Here is a 25,104-nt window from a genome sequence, read left to right on the forward strand (position 1 = left end):
AATTGAAGAAGAAAAGTTTCAGAAATATCTTCAACTGTTAATATAATAAAAATTCTATAACTAGTGTAAAACTTCTCGAATACTTTTGTTTGGATTCAACTTTTCATCAAAAATTATATACCGAATATATACCCATCTTGTTATCTATTATATCTGCTTTTATCTTCATTATGGCAGCTCTTTCGATTTCCATTCCTCGTTTTATTTCTCAGCTTGGGACTCGCTTCTAGCCAAATGCAACACAGAAAAATTGCAAGGTGACTTTAATATATACTTCATCTTCGCTTGATTACAAAGAGCAATAGGACAGTATTGCTCAATTCGTTTTTCATTCCAGAGATGGGATGCTTTTGTATACTCTTTTAATAGAACACACAGATAATCCTTATTATTCCCTAAGTCAACTTGCCTTCCTAGAGAAAGGTGAAAGCAATGAGCTAAGGAAAAAAGCTGTTTTCTGTAAATACTACGAAATTTCCCCGGAAATTTAAAAGGCGGCTGGGTTTTAGGTTTGCTAATAACAAATCGCGTATTGCTTGGATAGTTGAATCGAAATCTGTATTATTTACTTAACAAGGTAATGTCAAGATTACAAACCATTACTTACTATCTACCAATTCGCGGTTATCTATTATACACAGACGGTACACGACCGAATGGGGGCCAGTCGAATAAACAGAATGGTTCATCTTCCCCTCTAGAAACAAAGCGAGCAGTGAAGCGTAAACTGGGTGAATATTTCTCCAGAAAATTCCTATAAATATTTATTATTCTTAAGTATGCCTGACTTTAGTGCCCAAAGCTGTTTTGGATTTTCTTAGGGAGTCATCTCGGATTGCAACAAATAGAGTTTTAAAAAGGAAGAGGGTGAGACAGAGGAAGAGGCTGGCGAAGGGTATGATGGTGAGAGATATATTCAGGTTCAGTATTTGAACGATACAAAGCTGAACATCCTCAAAGGACTTAAAATTTCTCATCCTGATTTCAAGATCTCGAAAGCAATATTTTATTTTTTAATTCCAAAAAACTTTAAAAAATCGTGTAAGAAAACTAATATGTGCGAGGTATGCGTCGAAGGCAAGAAGAACTTTGATACTCTGCGCCGTATTCAACGAGATATTCATAACAGTTGCGCCGGAAATTGTTTCGCGGGAGATATAGAGCTTTGTGAACGAGAAGCTACTGAAGAGGGTAAAGCAAGCAACTGAAGAAGAAAGTTGCTTTATGTACTTCCCACCAGCGCTTTGTGGAAGTGATTAAATCCATGTTTGAGAGAAATTCCAGAGAACTCGAGTAGAACATATTCTTATCATGGACTTCAAAAAGAATTTGCGATTGGGAGGTGGGCCAGCTGAGACAGGAAAATCTTCTTCTCGAAGCAACAGTCTCTTATTTGGGGATGGTATTTCTTTCGCCTGACGGAAAGAATATTCTGACTTTTATTCCGATACTTTGAGCCACGATGCATTTTATGTCAAAGATTGCCTTGATATTTTATTTTCAAAAATATCACTTGACGGGTTTGACACTCTTGAAGTTTAAAGCGATTGTGGACCTCATTTCAAGTTTCAAGAGTTAGCACATTATCTACTTCACGAATTTCCGTTAAAGTACAACAGAGAAGTACAAAGAAGTTTCTTTGCTGAATACCACGGAAAGAGTTGGGTAGAAGATCACTCCGGTTTACTCTCCCGCTAGTTCTCGGCAATTGAATTGACGACTGGAACGAGCTATATCGTTAAGTTGATTTCGTCCTTCGAAGACCGCTTACAAGCAACTAACGACGGTAGGGAACAAGCTAAAAAATCATCCATCAAATTTTTCCAGTAGACCAGAGACACTAAAGGTCTTGTCGATAGAGAAGGTTTCGAACTTCTTTTCGTGATGAATATTACGAATTCGTAAAATTCAATATTTATTATCATAATATATTTCAATTAATTACCTTTTTTTTTCCTTATACGTTCGTCTGGGGGTAGTTTAATTTCAATCAATAAGCTGCCTCAGCAACTTGAATGGACTTTCTACAGTTTCTTCCATTTGGACTAAGCCATCGATTTCAGCAGACTTAGCTTCGAATTATAATATGACTTACGGAGTTTGAAAATAATATTATCTTTTTGGGCAAAAGAGAGCCTTTCTCCTCCTCTTCTGCAGGATTAATTCACGAATATGTTCCGGAAGAGTTCGAAACCTTATGGCTACGAAATGCCTCTCAATCTTGCTCAACTTGGATACAAGCTAGATGAGGTTGGACGCGTGGTATTAATAGAAAATGGTACTTACATTTACGATTAGTTTGATGTTGACTACTGATTATTGCTCGGTGTATTCTAGGAGAACCGTATAAGTACGAGGTGAAAAAAGACGATAAAATCTTCAATGAGGCTCTATATATTGCGCTACTAGGTTGGTTCTTTATTTCCTTTCTTACTTCTTTTGTTTGATGTTGCTTTTACTATTGATGGATGTTAATCTGTTTCATTGCACGTTGTTTTGCTCTAGATACTCTTGCCATTGAAGTGGAGAGAAGACTTTTGGATGCTGGGCTACAAAAGATCAGGTTACCAACCGTTGAGCCAGGATTGGATGACCCTGACGCCCCTCATACCAAGTTCTTTATGAGGTCTGCTTTTTCATCATACTCACTTCATTAGGCGTCATCCGCTCACATTTATATTGACAATAGCAAGAATGCCATGGCATCTCCTGAGAAGCTAATGCTAATAATCCCCACTCAAAGCGTCCATGCTGCTGTTTGGTCGAATCGTATCATGGTTAATGATGGGATTGACCGAGGTTCGATAGTTGGATATGTGCATAGAGCCATTAAAGAAGGATATGAGGTGATCGTGTTTAATCCCAGTGAGATTTATTGGCTGGTGGGGGGTAAACGGGTTGTGGTATGTTTATTTCCACCATTATTTCAGGTGTTTGTTCTTTAGAGAGGTGTTTTGAAGGGGTGATTGTTGAAAAACTGGAATTGTTCACGTAGCCAAAAATCGACGAGAGGCGTTGGAAGAAGTCAATTCCTATACCCGAGAATGAATCACCGGAAGAGCACTGCGTAAACGTGGTTGATAAATTTGTCAGGTAACATAATTTAATTTGATATATATTAATCTCCCATTATTTATTTCGGTTGGATTGTCAATGTAGGAAATCCAATGCGAAAAACATCTTTATCGTTGCCCATGCTTGGGGCGCCACTCTTGCGGTGGATATGTTAAACAGAGAAAGTAATTGTTCTTTATTACTTCCTTTGGTTTTGAACTTACCCGAGTTCTGAATACTTTCGCGTTACTCCAGTGGAATACTTCTATCCGCTCACACGGGCAGTTGCATTGATCAATCCTGCGTGCAGACCCACGGAGTTGGAGCTGGATTACAATGTCATCCATGTCGAGAGCAGTGAAGCATCCGAGGTGCCCGATCAGGTGATTTACCTTGAAGAGGACCGCATTTTTAAATATTTCGAAGAAAAAACGGGGTAAAATGAAGTCCCATGTATGCACTCTGGTTGAGCAGGAGGGATTGTAAATAAACAATATTCAAATACACTAGGATCATCTGTTTGTAGACCAAATTGAAAATCTTTATATATTTATTTGCAATTAAAGAGTAAAAAAAAAAAAGTAAAAAGAAATGAAATTTGCAACCTTAATTATTGAAAAAAAATATAAAATATACATTAGAGTATTTAGCAAATATTTATTTCGCATGCGACCTCATCTTCTCTAGCTCCTTCTGGACATCCTTTCGGCTGGGGGGTGAGGTGCCCGCTGGCGATCCCGCAGATCCCACCGATGTGACAGAGGGAGAGTTGCCGCCGCCAGATCCCTTTTTGTAGAGCAGTGACTGGAAGAAATTGGCCAGCACTTCGTTTTGCGATGGGGTGGAGCCCGCCCCCGCTCCACCCGTGGTGAGGTTGGGAGAAGTTACCGCTGAGGAAGATGGTGTCGAGGAGGTTTGCGAAGAAGAGGCCGAGCTAGTGGGCTTAAGCTTGGTGAGACGCGCGAGGCGGGCAGCAACATCATCTGCATCAATCTCTTGAGTGGTGAGTCCAGGGAGGTTGATTACAGAGGCTGGCATGCCAATTGGCCCCACGACGGAGGGAAGGTTGCCTTGTCCTGCCAAACCGGGACGCTCAGCTCCCGGATTCGTGCGCTGGAGAGTCTCGAGGTGCTTCTCGAAGAACACTTGCTCGTCCTCAGCGGTGATGGTCGCCTGGACCGTGAGGGTATTGTCCACAGCATGCTCGCGATCCGCGATCACTTCAGCAAATATTCTACGTGCGCTCATGATCTCTCCTCTCGCTTCAGCTTCGACCAATTCGTCGGTGCCTTTCACGTCAAGTTCCCAACCTCGACTAACGCCATCGCAGTCATAGCCTTCACGGAGCACATTGATTTTATTCCATGAGTCCCAACCAGCTGGAACAATGATGACTTCACGTTCAACCACTCGTGCACGAGAGGTGAAGGCGTACGGTGGTTTCACACCTGCTGATGATACGGCGCTCGTATTGCTGAGAGAAGTGTATAGGTGACGGTGAATGATGTAGTTTCGAAGGGTGGAATAGGTTTCTGGTTTTCGGTTGGATGTATAGAACAAAGCCGCACCATACTTCAGACAAACTGTGCGTAGGGTTTGTTGGATAAAATCAAATTCGTCGTCTTTGTAATCTAGCTCGCGCTCTAATTTGGTGACAAGATCCGATTTGTTGCACACGACAATCAAGGGAATGCCAAGATTTTCGGTGAGAATACCGGGGCCTAGAGGGAGGGTCACGTTGGCGACGTGAGAAGAGTCGACAATCGCCGAGTTTGTGACAGAGGTGGTGCCATGGGCTCCATCGGAGTCGGGCGCAGGTGGCTCCACGTAGTTTTGTATATAGCTCTCAACTGAACATGATAGTATTTTCGCCATCAATAAAATTCCTCAAAACGTGTGCAGATAGGATATCTTACTTCTTTCCCGCATCTCGTCCAATATCGCCTTTCCTCGGGTCCATCCGCCCTCCTTACCCGCTGCGCCTTCCCGCGAAACTGCATCCACAGCCGAGTGTAGGACGCGAACCCATCGCTCAAAAGTTTCAACAAATGTCCAGGGGCGCGACCAATCAAGAACAATGACTACAAGTGAATCGGGGAGGGAATCAGCATTAAGTACAAAACGAAGAAGGGGCGCGAATGATGGATGCGAGCTGGCAAGTTGATAAAAGGAAAGTCGGGCAATGATATCTATAGATAAATTAAAAGGCGATTATTTCGTGAACGCATAACTGAAGTTCCAAGACCGCACAAACCCTCATTCTCTTCATCTTTCACATCGGAAAAGGTATAGCTCAAGGCCATTTCATTTTTTTTGTCTCCATCTGTGGCATTTGGTCCATTTTTATCCTCCTCAGTGCCTGTTCCAACATCATGGGAGCTACTATCGGGTTCTTCAAGCTTAAGATGTCGAATAAGTGTCGATTTGCCAGAGTGAGTATCACCTAGTAAAGGGGATGTTTTCAGTTGGAGACTGGATCCCTTGAAAAGAAGAACGAGAGTTCAGCATTTTACCTAAGACAAGAACATTCTTAGTAGGCACAATCTTAGAAGCTACAACGCTTTTTAGGATAGTGGACCATATTTCTTCAGGTTGATGATTGCTAGATTCACCACTAGTCCCGTTGACCTGAGCCGTTTCCTCTGCTATTGCAGTGTTGGGCGGCATCTTGAGAATCTTTAGGAATCAGATGAAAACTGACGCGAAAGGAGCCGACAAAAAAAATAATAAAATTTCTGAAACTAGAAATTTCAGACGCATCAGGGGCAATTGGTTAGCTGGGGAAGCAGCAGGACCAAAAATCCTTTTATTTTCAATATTCGAAATATCGTTAAATGTTTCTTGAATGAAAAGCACATGTGGCTGAAGAGGGGGGAGTTAAATATTCTCTTGGGGAAATTTTGGTCATGAGCTTCGATGGAAAGAACTTTTCCTAATTACATGCTATAAGCATTCTGGAAATAGTTTCCAGCATACACCGCCTGATCGCCTAGTTCCTCCTCGATACGCAAAAGCTGATTAAACTTAGCAAGCCGCTCAGATCGACAAGGTGCGCCTGCTTTTATCTGCCCAGCGCGTAAACCAACTACCAAGTCTGCAATGGTCGTATCCTCAGTATCTCCTGATCGATGCGATACCATTATACCCCAGCCAGCCTGTTTCGATAATTCGGCAGCACGAAGCGACTCAGACATTGTACCGATCTGGTTCAATTTGAGAAGTAGGCCATTGGCAGCGTTGATATCTACCGCTTTTTGAATTCTCTCGGGATTGGTTACCGTGAGGTCGTCGGCGACAAGTTGGATATCAACCGTAGCTCTAAACTGGACCCACGCTTCCCAATCTTCCTGGTCGAAGGGGTCCTCAATAGATACAATAGGATACTCACTTATCAACTCCTCGTACAATTCAAACAATCCGTCTTTGTCTTTAATATTTGAACTGTTGGATGCCTCGTCCTTGTAGTCAAGGTTGTATTTTCCATTTTTGTAAAACTCGCTCGCAGCAGCGTCAAACGCAATCTTGACTTTGTCGGTGTGGCCAGCCTTGCTGATTGCGACGCGCAATAGCTCGAGGGCCTCATGCACGTTGTTCATATTGGGAGCAAACCCGCCCTCATCCCCAACGTTCATTGCATCCATTCCGTATTTTTCTTTAATGACCGACTTGAGCGAGTGGTAGCATTCGGTGCCTATTTTCATTGCCTCTGCGAATGATTTAGCACCTGTCGGCATAATCATAAATTCTTGAAATGCGAGCTTGTTTCCTGCGTGCTCGCCGCCATTGATTACATTAAAGGCTGGGACCGGGAGCACGTATGGCTCTTTGCTTCCGACAAGGCTGGCAATGTGGGCGTAAAGGGGGATCCCCTTCTCCGCGGCGCCGGCTTTACATACGGCTAGCGAGACGCCCAGGAGCGCATTGGCACCCAGTTTGCACTTGTTCTTCGTGCCATCGAGCTTGAGAAGAAAATCATCTACGCTCGATTGGTTCGTCAAGTCAAGTTTGGCTTTGATAAGGGCTGGAGCAATAATATCCTTGATATTGTTGATCACTTTGGAGACGCCTGCATACACAAGTTTGTAAAATCAAAAATTGGCATTGCATGCGTGACAAGCTGAGCCTATTACACTCTTACCCTTGCCATTGTATTCGGATTTTATTCCATCTCTCAACTCTAATGCTTCATGCGTACCTGTCGAAGCGCCAGAGGGTACGGCAGCGCGAAAAACGCCTTTACGCGTCACAGCCTCAACCTCGACGGTCGGGTTGCCGCGGGAATCGAAAATTTGCCTGGCGTGCAGTTGGAGGAGGGACATGGTAAACCGGTTGGGTAAGTGTAGAGCTAGTAGTTCTTATTGTATAAAAAAAAAATAGGGTGGGGTAGATCGAGGCGGTCAAGGCCGTCAAGAACTACTATTATATATGCAATGGGATTTCGGGCTCGACCGGAAATGGCTCAATTATGGTCGCGGTAATTTTTCGAGCAAAAGGTAAGAACCGGAAGCAATAAGAGGTAAGAAACGCGTGTTTGCAGCACAAATACACGTATTTCAATAAACTGGATCTCCTCTCTCGCAGCATCCCTTTCTCTATTTGCTAAACCCAAGGATGATAATTCTTTCGCATCTGACCTCTCCAACTATGATCAGATCTGAGAAGGAAAAATTTAACGCTACTGGATGAATATCAGAATAATTTCAGAATATTCAAATTACCCCACAGAGATCGAGCTCTAGCTATGACTGAGTAAGTGGATCGAACCGGAAGCGTTTCCAATATTTATTTTCTTTGTTTTTTTTGCTCTTCTCGCCACGTAATTTTGCGGAACAATAGATCCACCGAAGTTGAGGAAGCTATTTGTATTTGACAATAAATCCGGGCTTATTATAACAAACTTTGCCGTTACTAATGTTTAAGAAACGTTTAATATGTTAAGTGAGGCATTTATCAGCTTACAAATAAGTTAAAGTGAGCGAAATCACCAGACGCAACTACCTCTTCTGAGTGTCAATCCTCGAACCAAATCTGCTCCACTAGGCTGCCAATAGGAAAGGGTGACACGGCGATTGCATTCATGGGGCCTCGTTGACGTGAGAAGAGAAGTGGACTTGGGCCCAAATGGATATCGGCCTAGTACAAAAGCACGGTGAGCACAGGGTTTCCTTCCGTTTTAGTATTGATGACTTTGTGACCACCTTCATATAAAAGGCGGTTTTCCCAGTTAGCAGCCAACTTGCCATTATTGCTCTAAACTGTACGCAGGGTAGGACGAACGAAATGTCCTCACGGCCGGAATGGGACCAGTTTCAGAAACAAACCTAGCTAAGCTGGCTCTATTTGGAGGCAGAGGGGGAGAAAAAAACTTAGATTTGGCCAGGCTAGGTGGGAAAATCAATTTTCAGAGTCGGGCTTACTGCCACAGCAAAATCTCAGCGGGCAAAGAATTTAACTGTGTGGATTCAATTTATTTCAGCCAACATCCAGCGGAACTCTGTGGAATAGTGTTTGCTCTGGAGATGCATAAAGTTTTTGTACAGAACAGAGAAGTTTATCCTCAGCCCAAAAGAAGGTGGCTCACCGCGGAATGTAAATATGGAGAGCCGGTGCAAATCGCTCCTCTTTGTTTCCCCCCTTCCCCCCTCTTCTCCCTCGCCGTGTCCTCCAGTCGTTCTCTCTAAACCCGGTGGTATCAAAGTAGCCGTTATCTTTCATGGCACGCTAGAGGTAATAGTGAGCAAATATTCGCTGCTTTTAAGAGGAGGCTTTGAGCCGAGTGTACTATTTTGAAAGTACGCGTCCTCTTAAAATATTCAGCTGGCTCTCCTTTAGATAAGCGCTTAATAATATTTGTATATCAAATACTCTTGTAGAGGATAGACAACATCATGCTCATAGGACCTGCACAAACAGCCATCAATGTGATATCAGCTATTTGCGGTCTGCTGATGATGGTTGTCGTCGGCTGGCTGAGATATTTAAGACCCAATCTTGTCGACACCGTCTCTTTCAAGTTATCGTTCTGGATTGGACTGGTGGATATGCTCTGGCGGTCCCAATACCTAATAGAGATGTCGGATGAGCTGATGTACCCGTTGGCGGGCCAGCACAACGGGTTCCTCGACCTGCTCTCTTGGGCGCACTCGTATTTGCGTTTGTCAGCTGCATTTCTTACAGTCTGCATCGCCTTCGATTTGCAGATGTCGTTCATTCATCACCATAGGCGGATGCGACAGTTTCAGCGATGCTATACCCTCTTTTCATTCTTGCTTGCATTAGCTCTCTCTCTCGTGTGGGTAATAAGGGGTCATGCAACCTTTAGAATAGATTGGAATGCCCTCGATGTCGGATGGCCGTACGAAGAGTTTCTTCTTGTCAACAGCCTCTCGCTAGCACTGTGGATTGGGATTTCGATTATGTATTCAACCGTCGTGGTCGCCCTGGTGCTGGCCCGCGTTCTTCGCGAGACTCGTAAGCTCAATGAGTCACGGGATATTAGTGAGGCAGCGAAGCAGCGGGAGCGGTTGATGATCAAATCGGTTTTACGGGTCCTCCTCTATCCCATTGTGCTTATTATTACCCAGCCTTCGGGAATCGCTGCTGATTGTCTAACCACAAATCCTCATACCCCACTTGCAAGATTCACCATCAATATCGACGCTGTCCTGCAAGGTTCCATAGGCATTCTCAATCTTATTGTATTTTTGTTGAACCCCACGCTGCATCGGGCCCTCGAAGACATTCCTTGGTTTCGAAAGCGCTGGCCGTTTAAGCAAGAATCTCCCCCGCATCTTGGAGAATTTTTCACCACAGGGCCAAACAAACAGGATATGGATGCTGTTCGCGCCATGGGAAGGATTCAGCTTCAACTAGGAACTTTCGGCTTTCTCTCAACCTTTGGAAGTGTATCGTCCCCGCAAGCCAATGGCGATGAACAGAACCAAGAAGAATCTGAAGGCTCCACAATGGTGGTAACTCAAGAAGAAACCCGCGGATCCTCGGAAGAGGAGGAGGAGGAGGAGGAGAGGCAAGCTTCTTCACAGGGTCCACAACCCTAGTTATAATTGTTTAAATGCGCAATTGTACTTTCTTTCTTTTTTTCTGCTATTGGCGTTTATGTTGATTCATATATCCCTCTATTCATACTTTTTGTATAGTTTGAGCGAGTCTCGCATTCAATTTTCACTGGATATCTTTTTGCTATACCAATTTGGAACCCATCTTCTGTTCTATTAGTGCTTAATAATAATAGCCCCTGGCACAGAAAGTAAATATTGGATTTTTTGGGTCTCCCAAGCATTCACAAGATAGGGTTTTGGATGAATTGTGGAATTGAGAAAACAGCGTAAAGTTAGCCTTTTGTCCTCCCAAATGCAAAAATCTCCGCAAGATTTCATCCATAGGTCCTCTAAAGAAAGTTTATTTTTTCCCTCCTCATTTAAATAATGACTTAGTGAGGGAACATTTTCTTTCGCACCAGGTTCACTCCATTCCCCATATTTTACGTCTATTTGTGCGGATATATCCGCTGGTTTCGCGCGAAGGAGCACTTTCATTTGGAAGCATAGAACTGATATTTGCACGCTCTACCTGTATCAAATTCCATCGTCCGACAATCCACCTACACAATGCTAATCGGTCCAGGTCAGATCACAGTGAATGTAATATCGGCAATATGTGGGCTGGTGATGATGATTATCGTTGCCTGGTTCCGCTATAGGCAGCCGGATGTCGCCAACACAGTCTCTTTCAAGCTCACCTTCTGGATTGGGTTGGTGGATATGCTCTGGCGTGTGGAGTATTTATTGGAGATGTCCGACGAGATCATGTACCCGATGGCCGGCCAGTATAACGGGTTCCTCGATCTCCTCTCCTGGGCGCACTCCTTTCTGCGTATCTGGGCCGCATTCCTCACGGTGTGTATTGCGTTTGATCTGCAATTGACGTTTATACACAAAAAGACACAAATCAACCACATTCAGCGCTGGTATGTGCTTGCTTCCCTCTTAGCGGCATTCGCGCTCTCGCTGGTGTGGCTTATCAAGAGCCATGTCACCTTTAGAACTGACTGGAATGCTATGGATGTTGGATGGCCATATGAGGAGTTTGTTCTCGTCAATACAGTTTCTGTAGTCATATGGATTGGGCTTTCTATCTTTTACTCCTTAATTGTTGTGATAATGGTGCTTGTTCGCGTGCTTAAGGTGACCAGAGAGATGAAGCAACGGAATATTAGCCCCGCGATCCGTGAGAAAGAGCGCCGGCTGGTCAAATCTGTTCTCCGCGTCCTTCTCTATCCTGTTGTGCTTATTATCACGCAGCCTTCAGGACTTGCGGCCGACTGCCTCACCACTGATCCTACTACCCCTCTAGCCATGTTCACCATTAGTGCAGACGGCTTCTTGCAGGGCTCTATTGGAATTTTAAATCTAATTGTGTTCTGCTTTAATCCAGCCCTGCATCGTGCTCTCGAGCGAACCTCGTGGTGGCCTTATAAGTCTAGTAGTGGGCAAGGCGACCTTGAAGACGGCAACAAAAATGATTTAGACTTGCAAGAGATGACACATGATCCAGGAGTCACGGAATTCGAGAAGCTCGGAGAGGCAAGGGAAGCTTCCTTCTTGCAGACCCATGTCCAGCAACACGATAACTATAAGCTTGTGCCCGATGAACCCAGGAGAAATGTATGAAAGTTATGGTATAATATATGTTGTTTTTGTATACATCCATCGTTTATATAGCAAGCTTTAATATTTAATAAAATACCTTTGTTTTTTTCAATGCAAACTATGCTGTTCTACACGAATGACATTGCAAGAAGTCAAAAACCAATGTGATTCACAGCTGTATGGCTCTCCGAGCCTGACCAGTTTGGCATGGGGGTACGGCCGAGAAATTCCTGCAGAACATTGATGGAATGGGTCAGTTGGAAGATAATATATAGTTATCCAGAGCAAGCTTCATAAAATATTGTGTAATCTGATCGACATTATAACAAATTTCGACAAAGGACTCGTTGCTGACAGAAACGCTGAGTCAGCTCTCATAAGAAGTATCCGAAAATAAACGCTATCTCAATGAGTATATATAAAAAAAAAAGGATATAAAAGGCATTTCTCAAAGATATGCAAATTCACTTCTAAATTGCTTCGCATAACCACCTGTTCGATTGAAATATGCACGTCTTCCTTGCGACTTTACTGTTGATTTTAGTACCCTTTTCGACATTAGCCTCGGGAGATCCTCTTCAAGAGGCGCAGTTAAAGGGCAGCTATGAAATCGCAAAGCATCCAGCCTTCCCAAACTATTCAATCAGCTTTAAGAAGCCTACTATATGTGATCCGGCGGTGAATCAGGTTGGATTTGATATTAGAGATATCACTGCAATGAAAATTACATAGGGATCTCTTTCATCGTATTAGGTAGCGGGATATCTTGATACAGATGCAAACAACCACTTCTTCTTTTGGTTCTTTGAGTCTCGCAGTAACCCGCAAAAGGATCCTCTAGTTCTTTGGTTGAACGGTGGGCCAGGTTGCTCTTCAATGCTAGGGCTTTTCATGGAGCTTGGGTAAGTTGTTGTTTGATTCATTGTTTATAAATGACTAATCAATCAAAATATTCAAGACCTTGTCGTGTGCGTGAGAACGGGGGTGGAACTGTGCTCAATCAATATGGATGGAACAACAATACGAATATTATTTTCCTTGATCAGGTAGGGCTAACGAGCACATAATTGGATTACATTTGATTCAACATTATAAACATGGTATTTATCCTGTATGTTCAACATTCAATATTTTTAGCCTGCAAACGTTGGATATTCGTATGGAAGCTCACAAACATCTACTTCACTCATGGCAGCCAAGGATGTCTACGCGTTCTTGCAAATCTTTTTACAAAAATACCCACAGTATGCTAACGCCGATTTTCACGTAGCGGGAGAAAGTTATGCTGGTATGCATTTGTGATTTTATCGTTTCTGCCCCCTATACCTCATGCTAACCAATCTCATAACCAGGTCATTACATCCCCAACATCGGATCCGTTATTCACAAAAATAATAAGGGTCAATTCAGCTCGATGGAATTGCAGGCCCAAGCTCAAACTTTGCAAAAGATAAACCTCAAATCCCTTTTGATTGGGAATGGAGCCACCGATGGGCTTGTTCAGTACAAATACTACGAGCAAATGGGATGCCGCAACTCTTACAATATCCGAATTTTCTCCGATCGCACCTGCGCTGGAATGAATTCGAGCTACCCCACTTGTGCAGGAAAGATAAGAAGCTGCTATAATACACAAAGCGCCGGTGCTTGCACAGATGCTAGCAACTATTGCGACCAGGCAATGATTAGCCCCTTTCCCGGTTCACTAAACATCTATGATATCCGCCGTAGATGCGAAGGCGGATCTTTATGCTATCCAATTATCTCTGCCATCGAATCTTACCTCAATCGCAATGATGTGAAGAAGGAGCTCGGGGTCAGAGTAAGTAGGTTCCAAACTTGTAGTGGCTCAGTAGGTTCTCGTTTTGCAAGGACAGGGGACGGAATGTTTCCCGCTCATCGTCTCCTTCCACCACTTTTGGAGGACGGCATCCGGATCTTGATTTATGTAAGTGGATCCTCCGGCCTAGTGTTTGATTATACAAGACTTATATAACCCATTTTTCTTTTTATATCAAATATTTAAGGTTGGAGATGGTAAGTTTACATTATTCGCCTGGGTTTTTTCATTGAGATTTCAATTTTTTAAACCTCTTATTATATCACGATGCTAGCTGATTATATCTGTAAGTTATGATCTTTTATTGCATTGATTTCCTTTATCCAATCTTAATTACCCGCTATTATAGGCAACTGGTATGGAAATAAAGCCTGGACGATCGAGCTTCCATGGTCAGGCCAATCTGAATTCAAAGCATCAAAGGATGTAGTGTGGGGCGGCAATATTGGAGAGTTACGCAAGACAGAGAACAATCGGTTCGCATTCCTCAGAGTATACGCAGCTGGTCATATGGTACCTTACGATCAGCCTAAAAATTCTTTGATCATGTTCAATCGTTGGATATCCAACGAATTTTGAGCTTGATAAATAAGAACCTTTTACTTCTCCTTGAAGAATTAATAATATCGTGGCGTGTAATTTGAGTTTACTCTTTCTAGTAAACATATCGGTGTCATGAGGACGGCTATACTATAGCATTTTTCGACGAGTAATTAAAATAGCTTTAAAACCAATTTTGACCATGCTTGCTGCTTAATAGTTTTGAATTACAATGAAATTCCCTATATCAGTGCAAAGGTTCCACTTTTAATTCGATCTTTTACCAAATACATGTCCTATCTTTTCCTCTTTTAAGTAAGCCTTAATATTTTGTCGCATTTGTGGCAAAAAGTGGCACAGCATTATCTTTTAGAAGTCGCGTAATTTGGTCTGTTGGAATTACGCGTTAATAAAATAATATTGTAAATAAATTATACCATGACAGACAACGACAAATGCTACCCTACCACTTCATTGGAAGATGTTCTAACTCTCGCATCCTCTCTTGAAATTGAGACTCCCGTGTCAACGGTATATGATCATTTGCCTTATTAGTAGATAAATCCCATATTCATCATCGACTGGTTAATTTAGTTTGAAGAACGAAGAAAACTAGATTCACAGCTAGAATTGGTAGATGCCATCGATGAAGCACTGGAATTGTCACTGGAATTGAACAAGGTAAAAAATAATAGCTTTTTTATAAAAAAATATGATTTATGCTTAGTATGGGTGTGCATACACTTAGACGAAAGGTGAAGTTGCTGCGAAGCAAGATTGGTTTCTGGCGAAGGACGTTTTACACCCTAATGAAATAGGTAATAACAGAATGTAATTCATCTCATTCAAAATCGGTTAGCTTATCATTGCACTAGATACAAAACTTCAGGAAATCAATTCTCTTTCCATTCAACTTGAACAGTCCTTAGCAAGACAGGATGAAATGCTCATTCGATTGAAAGAACCTTATATTGGTCCACATATTTTCTTACCCGCCAAATACCACTCGTAATTATCTAGTGATTTTCTCCCTTCTATTTATATCTCACACTATTACTCTTCTTCTTATTTAAAGACAAGTATATGATCTCGTGACTGGAATGTTGAAGTATATCTCTCATCTCCCTCGTCATATCGACACCATTCGATGGCATCATGAGTTTGATACTGAAGATTTATTACGAGAACAAGAACGAATATCTCACGAATTTGAAACAAGAACGGCAGTGTATGCCGCGATTCGAGAGAGGTTGGAGAGAGTGAGCCGATTAATGAGGGAAAGGGGCATAGAGGAATTGGAATGCCAGTAACTTCCACGCTTTTTGCTGTAATTTACTACAATGAATTGTAAGATAATGTTATTTAGCATTAATATTTGATTAATTTTTATTTTTCATACAGCACAAATGAGAGTGGATTATCATATTCAAATAAAGTTGGACCGATGGTGAAAAGTTTTTTAACGCGATGGATTTGGGGAATATTAACGCTAAAGCAGTAGGTCTCCCCAGCACAACAACTCTTGCTTATGAACTATCAATATGGAATAGCCTGAGATCAGGAAATTTTCGATGTAAAAAATTGGTTTTTCATGAAACTGGCTATCACTTTACACGCATCTTAATTTAAATGTATATCAAAAGCAGGATGCTGGAAGTAATATATCTTGAACAACGGATAGATTTATTACCGTAAAAATACCTTGCCCTTCAACTATTTCAAGTCTTGAGCAAGCAGACCGTTTTGCCGACCCCCACAACTTCTCAGGCCTTATAGAAATGTTAACAAAAATAAGATTGTGGTTTTTCCGTGAGGGTAATTAATGGTAGTAAATATTCTGGGTTATATATGACTAATGTGACAATAGTTTAAAAATGTAGCGGTGTTCTACTCTTTGGTAGATGCGTCATCTAGCAGTTATAAAAAGCACTTTCGCAAATTTGGATTGGTTTATTTCAAATTTATTCATTTTCTAAGTATATGAATTGCTTATACATTCAAAACGAGTGATAAATTGACATGGACATATCACTACATGTATATATCAAAGGAAAAAAAATGTTATACTATTTGGAAAAATGCTCCTGGCCGTGTATTTGCCAACTAGCGCGTATTCCTCATGTTACTACTTTCCAGGTTTCTTTTTCTTTTCGCCTTCTTTTTTACTCTTCTCCCCACCCTTCTTAGTCTCTTTATTCTTCTTTGTATCATTGCTACCAGGCTCGGACCGTATCGATTCACCTTTTGTTTCATTACCCTTTTGCTCGGGGATTTTAGTTTTGAGCTGGTCCTTGTTGCTTGACATGTTATGTCTGGTTCGCGCTAGGTGGTTATAGGTAAGAGAGAAAAATGAAAGCCTGATCTGCTATATAGCTAGAGCGGTTTGATAAGGGGGATATATATCACCTGTTTATTAAGTTCATCTCTTATATTTCTCTTAAAATTTTTAGTGCAGCTCTTGCACGTCCAACTTTTTTTTATTCTGCTTGACTCCGAATCTTCTGCATTGAGCAATCCATGACCCAAGCCTCAACATTAAATTTTAATTGGGATGAAATTTCAGATTGTTCGTGGAGAGCCGGTTTTTTTTATTTTTTATATTTCGGGAAGAGCGTCCCTTTCTTTATTATCCACATCACATCTCATCATCACTCTCTCCTATTCTCTTACAATCCAGTAATTCTTCTCAGGTAATTTGAAATATATTCTCATTTCCGCACCATCTCTCCTTACTAACGCGTATCAATCCTTTTGTCCCCTTACTCTATTAGCTTGAATTATTTCATATTTGTCTTCCCTCTCTTTCTCCAATACACCTCAATTTAAACGGAAATGATGGCCCACGTAATTACGGCTTTCGCGTTGTTTTTTCAGAGAATATTCCTTTCGAATTTACATTCATCTCCTTTTGGTTTTTTTAGAGGCTCGGCGGTCGCAGGAAGAATGTCAAAAAAGGATTTCAATTCACCATCATGGTTGTAGGGGCATCAGGACTTGGTCGCACCACCTTCGTCAACACCCTTGTTGAGTCTGAGGTTCTCCAACACCGTGAAAATGATAATCCCGAACATGCTCATCAAGAGGAAGGGATACGCATTAAACCTGTAACGGTGGAGCTTGATGAGGAGGGAGTGCGGATCTCCCTTACCATCGTGGACACACCCGGGTTTGGCGACAACATCGATAATGAATTCTGCTTCCAAGAAATTATGGGCTATCTAGAAAGGCAGTATGACGACATTTTAGCAGAAGAAACTCGCATAAAACGGAATCCACGGTTCCGGGATAACAGAGTGCATGCGCTGCTCTATTTCATAACCCCTACTGGCCATGGGCTGCGAGAAATAGATATAGAGTTGATGCGACGACTGAGTCCCCGTGTGAATGTAATACCTGTGATTGGAAAAGCCGATACTTTTACACCCGAGGAGCTTAAGGAGTTTAAGAAAAAGGTAAGTCTATACACAAATCTCGATGCACCCAGTTTTGGATCTAACTATAGTTGCAAATAGGTCATGGAGGATATTGAGTACTACAACATTCCCATCTATAATTTCCCCTACGATCCGGAGGAAGATGACGAGGAAACTGTGGAAGAAAATAGCGAACTTCGCGCTCTCCTTCCTTTCGGCATCATCGGAAGTGAAGAGGAGGTCATCGTCAATGGGCGCAAGGTACGCGGTCGGCAGTACCCATGGGGTGTGGTCGAAGGTAATTAATACCGCTGGAAGATTGCACTGACCTGTGGTAAAGCTAATTGTATCATTGCTGATGCTATAGTTAACAACCCTCGCCACTCCGATTTTGAGCGCCTTCGCACCGCCCTTCTTACGACCCACCTAGAGGATCTCAAAGAAATCACCCACGACTTCCTTTATGAAAACTATCGTACCGAAAAACTGTCTCGCCACAATGCAAGCTCCCCTCAGGCAGATAACGATGGAGTGATTGCGCCCGAGGATATGACGAAGCAAACTGTGATGCTGAAGGAGGAACAGCTGCGCAAGGAGGAGGAGAAACTTCGCGATATAGAAATGCGTGTCCAACGTGAAATCATGGAGAAACGGAGAGAGTTGATCGCCAAGGAGGAGGCGCTACGTAGCCTGGAGCAGAGACTTGCGGCTGCGCAGATGCAAACCGTTGAATAGAGGGGAGGGTTTCAAGGAAGCTTGGCTGAATTTTTAGACTGGCTGGATTATTATTTTATTTCGTTAAAATAATATCAATCCCTCATATCGAATGCATTGATTTGTTTGTCTCCGTGAATATGGTGAGGTTATCTTTTCTTACCTTTTTTTGTTTTTCTTTTTCTTTGTTTCTCAATCCGTTTCTCTCTTCATTAAGTCCCTAATCATCTTTACAATCACAAATAATAAAAAATATTTTTAATGGGTCATAGAATGTGTAATCGTTCTAAACACTCGCTATACTTTTTAGGGGAGAGAACTCGGGACCAGAGAATGGAAAAGTGTCACGGAAGAAAAGCAAAGTTAAAAGTAAAAAGAAAAAAAAAATAGAAAAGAAATACACATCACAGTAGAGCTAAGGCGGAAATAGTAAAAGAAAAAAAATCGAGGATATAGGATTCAGCAAGCGCATTGTGAGTTTTCTCCTGCATTCCCTGTGCTGCTTGACAAGTCCACCTTTGTCACTGTAAGAGAATAAAACTCCGTAAGTGACCGAGTACTTTTTGGGGATTAGAGATAACGCCTCAGTTACTTACTTTGGTCTTTACCCGCGTCCATAGAATTCTCCATTCCTGGTAGAGCTTGAGCAATTTTGCGGAAGAGCGTCTTTACGTTATGCCCTGCTTTTGCGCTCGTTTCGATAAACATCACGTTGAACTCCTTAGCCTTCTTCTCTCCTTCCTCGGTGGAGACCTGCCTGAAAGCAAGAAACTTATGTTAATTAATCCGGATAAACCTACTGCTTAGGGATGAGGTACCTCTTATCGTTTAAGTCGGTTTTATTTCCAACAAGGACGATAATCACATCATTACCACGCTCGGCACGAACATCATCTATCCATTTGGCTGTGTTCATGAATGAATTACGATCTAAGGAATAAAAGGGAGATGGAAGAGAAGGGGGAAAAAAGGTTTAACGTCACTGCATGTGTTGCTCATGACCATGATGAGGAATTACTTGTGATGTCAAATACAACCACGGCTACAGAAGAGTCGCGAATGTAACTAGGAATCAGACTACGAAAACGCTCCTATCCATGGACCCCAACCGTCAGTACTAGTACAGAGATGATCTCATATACTATTGCATTAAATAAGTCGCAAATAATACCTGTCCAGCTGTGTCCCACAGTTGCAATCGGACTGTGCGGTCCTCAAGATACATGGTTTTGGACAAGAAATCAATCCCAATTGTTGCCTAAAATCCAACAAATCGGAATAAGCACTCACAACTCCATTTGTAATCCGAAAGGCCACGTTACCTGGTAAGTATTATCAAAGGTGTCATACATGAACCGCGTAATTAAAGAGGTTTTTCCCACTGTGATTTCGAACAATAAGTTTCCCCTTTTGTATTTTGATTACGCGCATTCTGGGGTACTCACCACTCTGCTCTCCCAAGAACACGAGCTTATATTTTCGCAGCGGATTGCTGAATTCTGCGCTCGCCATCGCTTCAAAAAAGAATGAATAAAATATTATAAATTAAAATAGTCTCTCTATTCTTCAAAAATAGGTGGAGAAATAAAGGGTAGAACTATGCAGCTTGATAGATGCTATTTAAAAATGTGTAGAGTCAGAATGCTTTTAGGAGCAGAGCAGTTTGATGAGATCTAATCTAGCTTGAAATGCTAAATATGTTATGAAGAACGAGAGGTCGTTAGAAAAATGTGGCTAAGCCCCGTAGAAAGGAGGGGATGGAAAATCGGGGAAATCCAATATTCAATGACCGAATTTGCTTTCCGGTGGATTGTCTTGTCGTGTTCGTTAAAGAGCGCAGGTTAGAAACAATATAGTTAGCCTAATATATTTATTTAGCTAAAGTCGCTTTGCATTTTTTCACCTTTGTCTCTTGCGTATTTATTCAACACTTTGTTTAGCATGAGCTAAAAAAATGACTCTCTATGCTTTATTAATGTTTTACAAACTTAATTCTTCTGTATCCACCGAATCTTCTAAAACCTCTCGATCGGCTTCATCGCTATCCTCTGCCAATAGTGGCTCTTCAGCCGCCAACGGCTCCAGTTCACTATACTCTGATACAGGAGGGTATTTCTGGAAATACGTGTGAATGTCCCCAATATGCAAGCGATAAATGCAGAATATGATGAGAATGGCTGAGGCTGAAAGCGAAATTAAAACAGTGATTCCCCTATTAAAGATGTGTTACCATTGCCATTTGCTGGAATTGAAAAAAAAAATAAACACGAAAAACACAATATCCTACATTGCTTCTGCTGCATCACGCTTTTTAACTGGTGGTGCTAGCTCCTAGTAAGATTCAACAATATTGACAAGTAGCGAAGTTAGAAATGCAATTACTAGGATAGAATTCATGTGGCGAATGGAAAACTCACCAATTGGCCTCTCTCTTGTTTCAATTCTCCTACACCAATAAACCAATTTATAAGCGCTTGCATTTCCTTCGGCCGATCATATGGCACCATATGTGATCCACCCCGAACTGTGATGTAGGTCATATTGCGCGACTTCTGTAGCGTACCTGCTCTGCGGCCATTCACATACCAGTAACGAGAAGGCGCAGAGAGACCACGCGCTTTATTCCATTCTAGAGATTCGAGCATATTCTTAGTGCCAATATGATTGCAAATAAGATCCTGGTCTCCGCTAAGAAGAAAGACAATCTATTAGAGATGCATACCTGAGTACAAGTAAATTTATTTTTATTTACCTGTATATCATAACTGGGATATGTGCTAATATGTTTGGTAGAAGTGTGTCAGGTGGAGGTGATGTATCCTCATCTAACTTCCTCCCGACAAGTGAAGAACATTCGACCCATCCCGATATTTTCCCTTGAGCATGGATCGCCTTTAACACCACTTTCTGTCTAAGATATTTAGTAATGTCTTTGAGTTCAAAGGGCCAGTTGATACCACAGCTTGGATAAAGATCAATTCCACGAATGTCATATTCATTAATGCAGTAATTTCTGCCATTTTTCCTATGTTTATGTAAAAATTAGATAGAAGAAGAGTAAAGAAAAATAGTAAATGAGCAGTGAAAGTCGAGGACAAAATTTACCTTGTAACAGTATTGTCAAGTATGGTTTGGAGGATATTCTCACATGCATCCATGTGAATTCGGATTCCTTCTTTGAGCTGCCGCCTGTGGCAATTGGTCACCAGTTTTTCCACTTCTCCCTTCGCATTGCCCTTCAGGATACCTTTTTCCACGCTATATGTATAATATGCCTGGTACTGTTGGGGAAAAATAGCATCCATTAGAATTTTCCTGGATTTTATTCTTGTATATTCCAGCTCAAAATAATAATAGAATACTTGATGTTTTGGTGATATCCATGGATTCCCCATTGCAATCCCACGAATATTATAGGTGTGTTTTACAGAGTTTCGCTTCAAAATCTCAGAGGTGATATAGGGTATATAAACTCCAGCGAAACTCTCGCCCGAAATATATAACTATGAAATAAATGCAATCAATTCCCGGATAAGCAAAGGAAAGGAGAGCAGGTATTACATCATAGTTCTTATAGTAGGGGAATAACTTAAGGAACTTGTTAAAGAATATCATGAACTGATCCACCACCTTGGTTTTATATAACAAAAGGTTAGAATTGATAAGAGAGCCTGCAACCTCATATGATCATTTTAAAACCATCACCTCGCTCATCTTTGTGACATATGCGTCAGTTTTAGCATAACTTAAGCCTGTTCCTACGGGTTGGTCAACTAATCAGGCAATTTTGTTATATTCTAATGCATGAGGAAGTGGAAGGCCTGAAGTTACCAAAGAGCACACTTGCATATTCATTCCAAGTGCCCTCGTTATAAGTGAGGGTAAGATCAGGTTGCATACGATAGGGACCGTTTTCTAGAAAGATACCATCCTCGCTAAATAGAAATATTAAATTAGTGTTCGTTTCAGGCAATATTCTTCATAAAGCTCGACGCACCTTGAGCTTCAAAACAATTTGTTAAAGATTAGAAAAATAAGCAATTAAAAAAGAAAATATGAGTAATATACAACTATACCATCCAGGACCTAAAGACGAAATACTGGTTATAAACAGTTTAAGAGGCAAGAGGAAAGATGCCTACCCCCATTAAGCCATACAATTAACTTATCACCCCTCGCCTTAATCTGTCTCTCAAACAACCAGAAGAATATATGTGCATCCGAAGAGAGGTCTATTTCAATATGGCCAGCATACTGCTTCAGGTGGAGATTTGCTGGCATCCCAGGCAGCTCTTTCACTAAGTAATCCTGGGCTGTAATGGAAAAGGGAGAAGCCATTTCATTTCAACTAGTCCGAGAATTACAACATTTCATAAAAAGAGCGACCTTGCCTGCCAGCCATGACTAATAATGAGACCCACCCCCACGCAGCCAGCTGAATCCATAACCTCCACAACATCACTTCTGTAAATGAACGTATAAGGACAATTATATTCGATAGTGTAATTGTAAAATATGAAATGAATCTCCAATTGGGAAATATTTAATATCCAGCAAAGCCACAAATTCACTGGCATTTTATTCTATTCAATTCTCTTCTATGATTCAGTTGGCCATATATTTCAATTAGGATGATATACGCTTCAGGCTAGATATGGCCTCAGCTCCGCTCCGTATTGTTTCAAATAGCGATTGCATTCGAGAATGCTCGTCCAAAGGAGTATTGTCGACTTTTTGACGAAGAAGATCGATGCGGTGAAGGAGAGTATCAATTGTACTAGCAACAACATCGGAGGTATCTGGTGTATAAGAAGCTTGATCCAAATTCGGAGCAGATTTCGGAAGGGAGTTTTTGTGAAGTAGAGATGATTCAGGGAGTTCGGGTTGTAGAGAGTAAGATCCTGGTGTCTGTATTGATCGAAAGGAGTTAGCTTTACATCTTTTTGCTGGGATCTACGGAAAATAAGTACTGAAAACATTAATGGATGCCTTTGAGAAGAGCATCATATAATATAGTGTACTTATTTTCACATAAGACATCCAAAAAAAAGTTCCATGCAATCTATAAGCGGAATAGAATATAACTTACATCACTGACATCCTCAGCCTTCCTTTTATCGCTCGTATTCTGGGCCTTTACACTCTCTTTTTTCCCCTCAGAATCAAGTGTCAATGTATCTCCTACCTTCACATAATACCGACCGCACACTACACACATACACCGTTTCTCTCGATTTCTTAATAATGGTATCTATATATATACATTTTCTGTCAGCAGTCTATTGAAAAACAATACCATTCTATTGACATACTCCGTAGCATGTCTCATTAATGCAAGAATCGTTCAATAGGGCCCACCCTTGAAGCATTTTTTCGCCAATAAGCTTGGTAGCCTTTTCGGATTGCTCTCTCCTTGCTTGCTTTTCATCTTCTATTATTTTTGCCTTTTCATTTGCAATTTCATACTCCAATTCCCTATCTCCTATCATTTCCTCATTATTATTATGTACGAAAGATGCCGAGACTTGATCATTTGTTATATTTGCAGGGGATGATTTTGAAGGGGGCACGGAATCCGTAGAACATCGCACACATATATATTTATCCTTGTCATTGAAAGATCGCATCAACGGGACACCGCAGTTGGGCGTAGAGCAAACCACATCGGTTAGGATCTGGACATTGTTAATTAGTCAAATTATTCAAATGAATTAGGCACATGAATAGAAATGCTCACCCAGCCTTTCAGAAGGTATTGTCCTATTGAAGCGGTAATAGAATCGTGAGATTTTGGCTCTGGGGCAAACGTCGTCATTAAAGCAATTATCGGGCGAAAAGTGCAATATCGAAGATGGCTATTAAGTTATAAAATTTGTTTTTGCGGCTTAGCTTTAACTACTAATGAAATCCAAGGCTCCCAATGGATATTATAGTATTAATATAAATTATATCACAAATCATTAACTAAAATGACGATGAGTATACGAGACAAAGAAATAAGTTGAGACGAAAGGAATATCACGTATAGGGATCTTTATCGCAATTTAAAAAATTCGACATCGGTAGTAAGTTTCTCATCAATATGATAACTCTTCATTTTTTTAATATTTCAACCTAGCGCGAGTAAAAACTCTTAAAAATCACGCTCATATAAAGTATTTTTATTATTTTTATCTTGCATCATAATGTAGGAATGCAGACAATTCTCCAAATAGCAGCTTAAGAACTTGCTTATCTGGATTTGCGCTGCTTAGATCAGGATATCTAGTGTGATAAGGTGAAAGAATTGAGATTCATTGTTAAACCGAAAATGAATGTTATATTCGATAGAAACATAGAATTGCCCCACGTTAAGCTTGTCAACCAGAATTACATATTAGGCACATCCAAATTTCAAATTTTTTAAAGATTGTCATCCCGCGAGTCTCAACTAGATGGGCAAGGGCAATTTCATGTACAAGCTTATCTCTTTGAACACTTTTTAGAAAATCGATAGAGAAAGGAATGATTTCGAAATCGTTTCACTATTGCTTTCAACTCACCAATTATGCTTTCTGCACATGAAAAACTGCTCTAAGGAAAACATCTTTAAGAAGTAAGCTGTTGGCATGTGATGCACGATCACAGCATACAAGCTTGCTAAGCTCCTTCTCTATATTAATGTTGGAGGAAAGTGAATTGTGTGTTTTCGTGGGTAGAACTGAACGTTTTGGAAACATTGGACTATCATAATTAAAGCATTCAATTCACCCAAAGAGGTCAACCCAGGGATTAATTTGGAAAAACTATATATAGACTATTGGTAATACCCAACATTTGCGGCTACATCAGCAAAAATACTATGCTGTTCACATCGCTACGCTGGCTTCAGTAG

At 41.2% G+C, this 25,104-nt stretch overlaps 10 protein-coding genes across 10 annotated transcripts; 6 read left to right on the plus strand and 4 right to left on the minus strand.

The window, feature by feature from the left end:
- Nucleotides 1-2,172: 2,172 nt before the first annotated feature.
- On the plus strand, nucleotides 2,173-3,494 carry VTP21DRAFT_3185 (uncharacterized protein; the record flags this gene model as incomplete). Its single annotated transcript, XM_069393460.1, has 7 exons — nucleotides 2,173-2,278; nucleotides 2,338-2,409; nucleotides 2,506-2,626; nucleotides 2,690-2,903; nucleotides 2,996-3,093; nucleotides 3,160-3,239; nucleotides 3,310-3,494. 7 exons carry the CDS (start codon nucleotides 2,173-2,175, stop codon nucleotides 3,492-3,494), a joined length of 876 nt encoding a protein of 291 aa, XP_069249795.1.
- A 217-nt stretch (nucleotides 3,495-3,711) lies between these two features.
- On the minus strand, nucleotides 3,712-5,721 carry VTP21DRAFT_3186 (uncharacterized protein; the record flags this gene model as incomplete). Its single annotated transcript, XM_069393461.1, has 4 exons — nucleotides 3,712-4,904; nucleotides 4,971-5,243; nucleotides 5,309-5,497; nucleotides 5,568-5,721. The coding sequence occupies 4 exons, from the start codon at nucleotides 5,719-5,721 to the stop codon at nucleotides 3,712-3,714; spliced, it is 1,809 nt and encodes a 602-aa protein (XP_069249796.1).
- A 269-nt stretch (nucleotides 5,722-5,990) lies between these two features.
- On the minus strand, nucleotides 5,991-7,373 carry VTP21DRAFT_3187 (uncharacterized protein; the record flags this gene model as incomplete). The annotated part of the gene is made up of 2 exons (XM_069393462.1): nucleotides 5,991-7,120; nucleotides 7,193-7,373. The coding sequence occupies 2 exons, from the start codon at nucleotides 7,371-7,373 to the stop codon at nucleotides 5,991-5,993; spliced, it is 1,311 nt and encodes a 436-aa protein (XP_069249797.1).
- A 1,276-nt stretch (nucleotides 7,374-8,649) lies between these two features.
- On the plus strand, nucleotides 8,650-10,112 carry VTP21DRAFT_3188 (uncharacterized protein; the record flags this gene model as incomplete). Its single annotated transcript, XM_069393463.1, has 2 exons — nucleotides 8,650-8,781; nucleotides 8,928-10,112. 2 exons carry the CDS (start codon nucleotides 8,650-8,652, stop codon nucleotides 10,110-10,112), a joined length of 1,317 nt encoding a protein of 438 aa, XP_069249798.1.
- Nucleotides 10,113-10,682: 570 nt separating this feature from the next.
- On the plus strand, nucleotides 10,683-11,744 carry VTP21DRAFT_3189 (uncharacterized protein; the record flags this gene model as incomplete). Its single annotated transcript, XM_069393464.1, has 1 exon — nucleotides 10,683-11,744. One exon carries the CDS (start codon nucleotides 10,683-10,685, stop codon nucleotides 11,742-11,744), a length of 1,062 nt encoding a protein of 353 aa, XP_069249799.1.
- Nucleotides 11,745-12,230: 486 nt separating this feature from the next.
- VTP21DRAFT_3190 (uncharacterized protein) lies at nucleotides 12,231-14,142 on the plus strand (the record flags this gene model as incomplete). The annotated part of the gene is made up of 8 exons (XM_069393466.1): nucleotides 12,231-12,410; nucleotides 12,477-12,625; nucleotides 12,682-12,769; nucleotides 12,861-13,011; nucleotides 13,076-13,671; nucleotides 13,751-13,760; nucleotides 13,838-13,849; nucleotides 13,913-14,142. The coding sequence occupies 8 exons, from the start codon at nucleotides 12,231-12,233 to the stop codon at nucleotides 14,140-14,142; spliced, it is 1,416 nt and encodes a 471-aa protein (XP_069249800.1).
- A 399-nt stretch (nucleotides 14,143-14,541) lies between these two features.
- On the plus strand, nucleotides 14,542-15,413 carry VTP21DRAFT_3191 (uncharacterized protein; the record flags this gene model as incomplete). The annotated part of the gene is made up of 5 exons (XM_069393467.1): nucleotides 14,542-14,634; nucleotides 14,698-14,784; nucleotides 14,852-14,921; nucleotides 14,979-15,111; nucleotides 15,179-15,413. The coding sequence occupies 5 exons, from the start codon at nucleotides 14,542-14,544 to the stop codon at nucleotides 15,411-15,413; spliced, it is 618 nt and encodes a 205-aa protein (XP_069249801.1).
- Nucleotides 15,414-16,935: 1,522 nt separating this feature from the next.
- Nucleotides 16,936-18,251, plus strand: VTP21DRAFT_3192 (uncharacterized protein; the record flags this gene model as incomplete). The annotated part of the gene is made up of 4 exons (XM_069393468.1): nucleotides 16,936-16,947; nucleotides 17,025-17,555; nucleotides 17,616-17,814; nucleotides 17,884-18,251. 4 exons carry the CDS (start codon nucleotides 16,936-16,938, stop codon nucleotides 18,249-18,251), a joined length of 1,110 nt encoding a protein of 369 aa, XP_069249802.1.
- Nucleotides 18,252-18,689: 438 nt separating this feature from the next.
- Nucleotides 18,690-19,742, minus strand: VTP21DRAFT_3193 (uncharacterized protein; the record flags this gene model as incomplete). Its single annotated transcript, XM_069393469.1, has 7 exons — nucleotides 18,690-18,754; nucleotides 18,827-18,987; nucleotides 19,049-19,160; nucleotides 19,249-19,321; nucleotides 19,402-19,488; nucleotides 19,553-19,611; nucleotides 19,676-19,742. 7 exons carry the CDS (start codon nucleotides 19,740-19,742, stop codon nucleotides 18,690-18,692), a joined length of 624 nt encoding a protein of 207 aa, XP_069249803.1.
- A 468-nt stretch (nucleotides 19,743-20,210) lies between these two features.
- On the minus strand, nucleotides 20,211-24,045 carry VTP21DRAFT_3194 (uncharacterized protein; the record flags this gene model as incomplete). The annotated part of the gene is made up of 17 exons (XM_069393470.1): nucleotides 20,211-20,442; nucleotides 20,518-20,561; nucleotides 20,648-20,918; nucleotides 20,983-21,255; nucleotides 21,336-21,511; nucleotides 21,593-21,733; nucleotides 21,792-21,860; nucleotides 21,936-22,003; nucleotides 22,062-22,165; nucleotides 22,228-22,233; nucleotides 22,307-22,316; nucleotides 22,373-22,538; nucleotides 22,622-22,694; nucleotides 23,019-23,176; nucleotides 23,320-23,481; nucleotides 23,543-23,905; nucleotides 23,968-24,045. The coding sequence occupies 17 exons, from the start codon at nucleotides 24,043-24,045 to the stop codon at nucleotides 20,211-20,213; spliced, it is 2,394 nt and encodes a 797-aa protein (XP_069249804.1).
- Nucleotides 24,046-25,104: the final 1,059 nt, after the last annotated feature.

This window comes from Calcarisporiella thermophila, assembly GCF_041956535.1.
Source record: "Calcarisporiella thermophila strain CBS 279.70 unplaced genomic scaffold VTP21scaffold_16, whole genome shotgun sequence".
NCBI classification, from domain to species: domain Eukaryota; kingdom Fungi; phylum Calcarisporiellomycota; class Calcarisporiellomycetes; order Calcarisporiellales; family Calcarisporiellaceae; genus Calcarisporiella; species Calcarisporiella thermophila.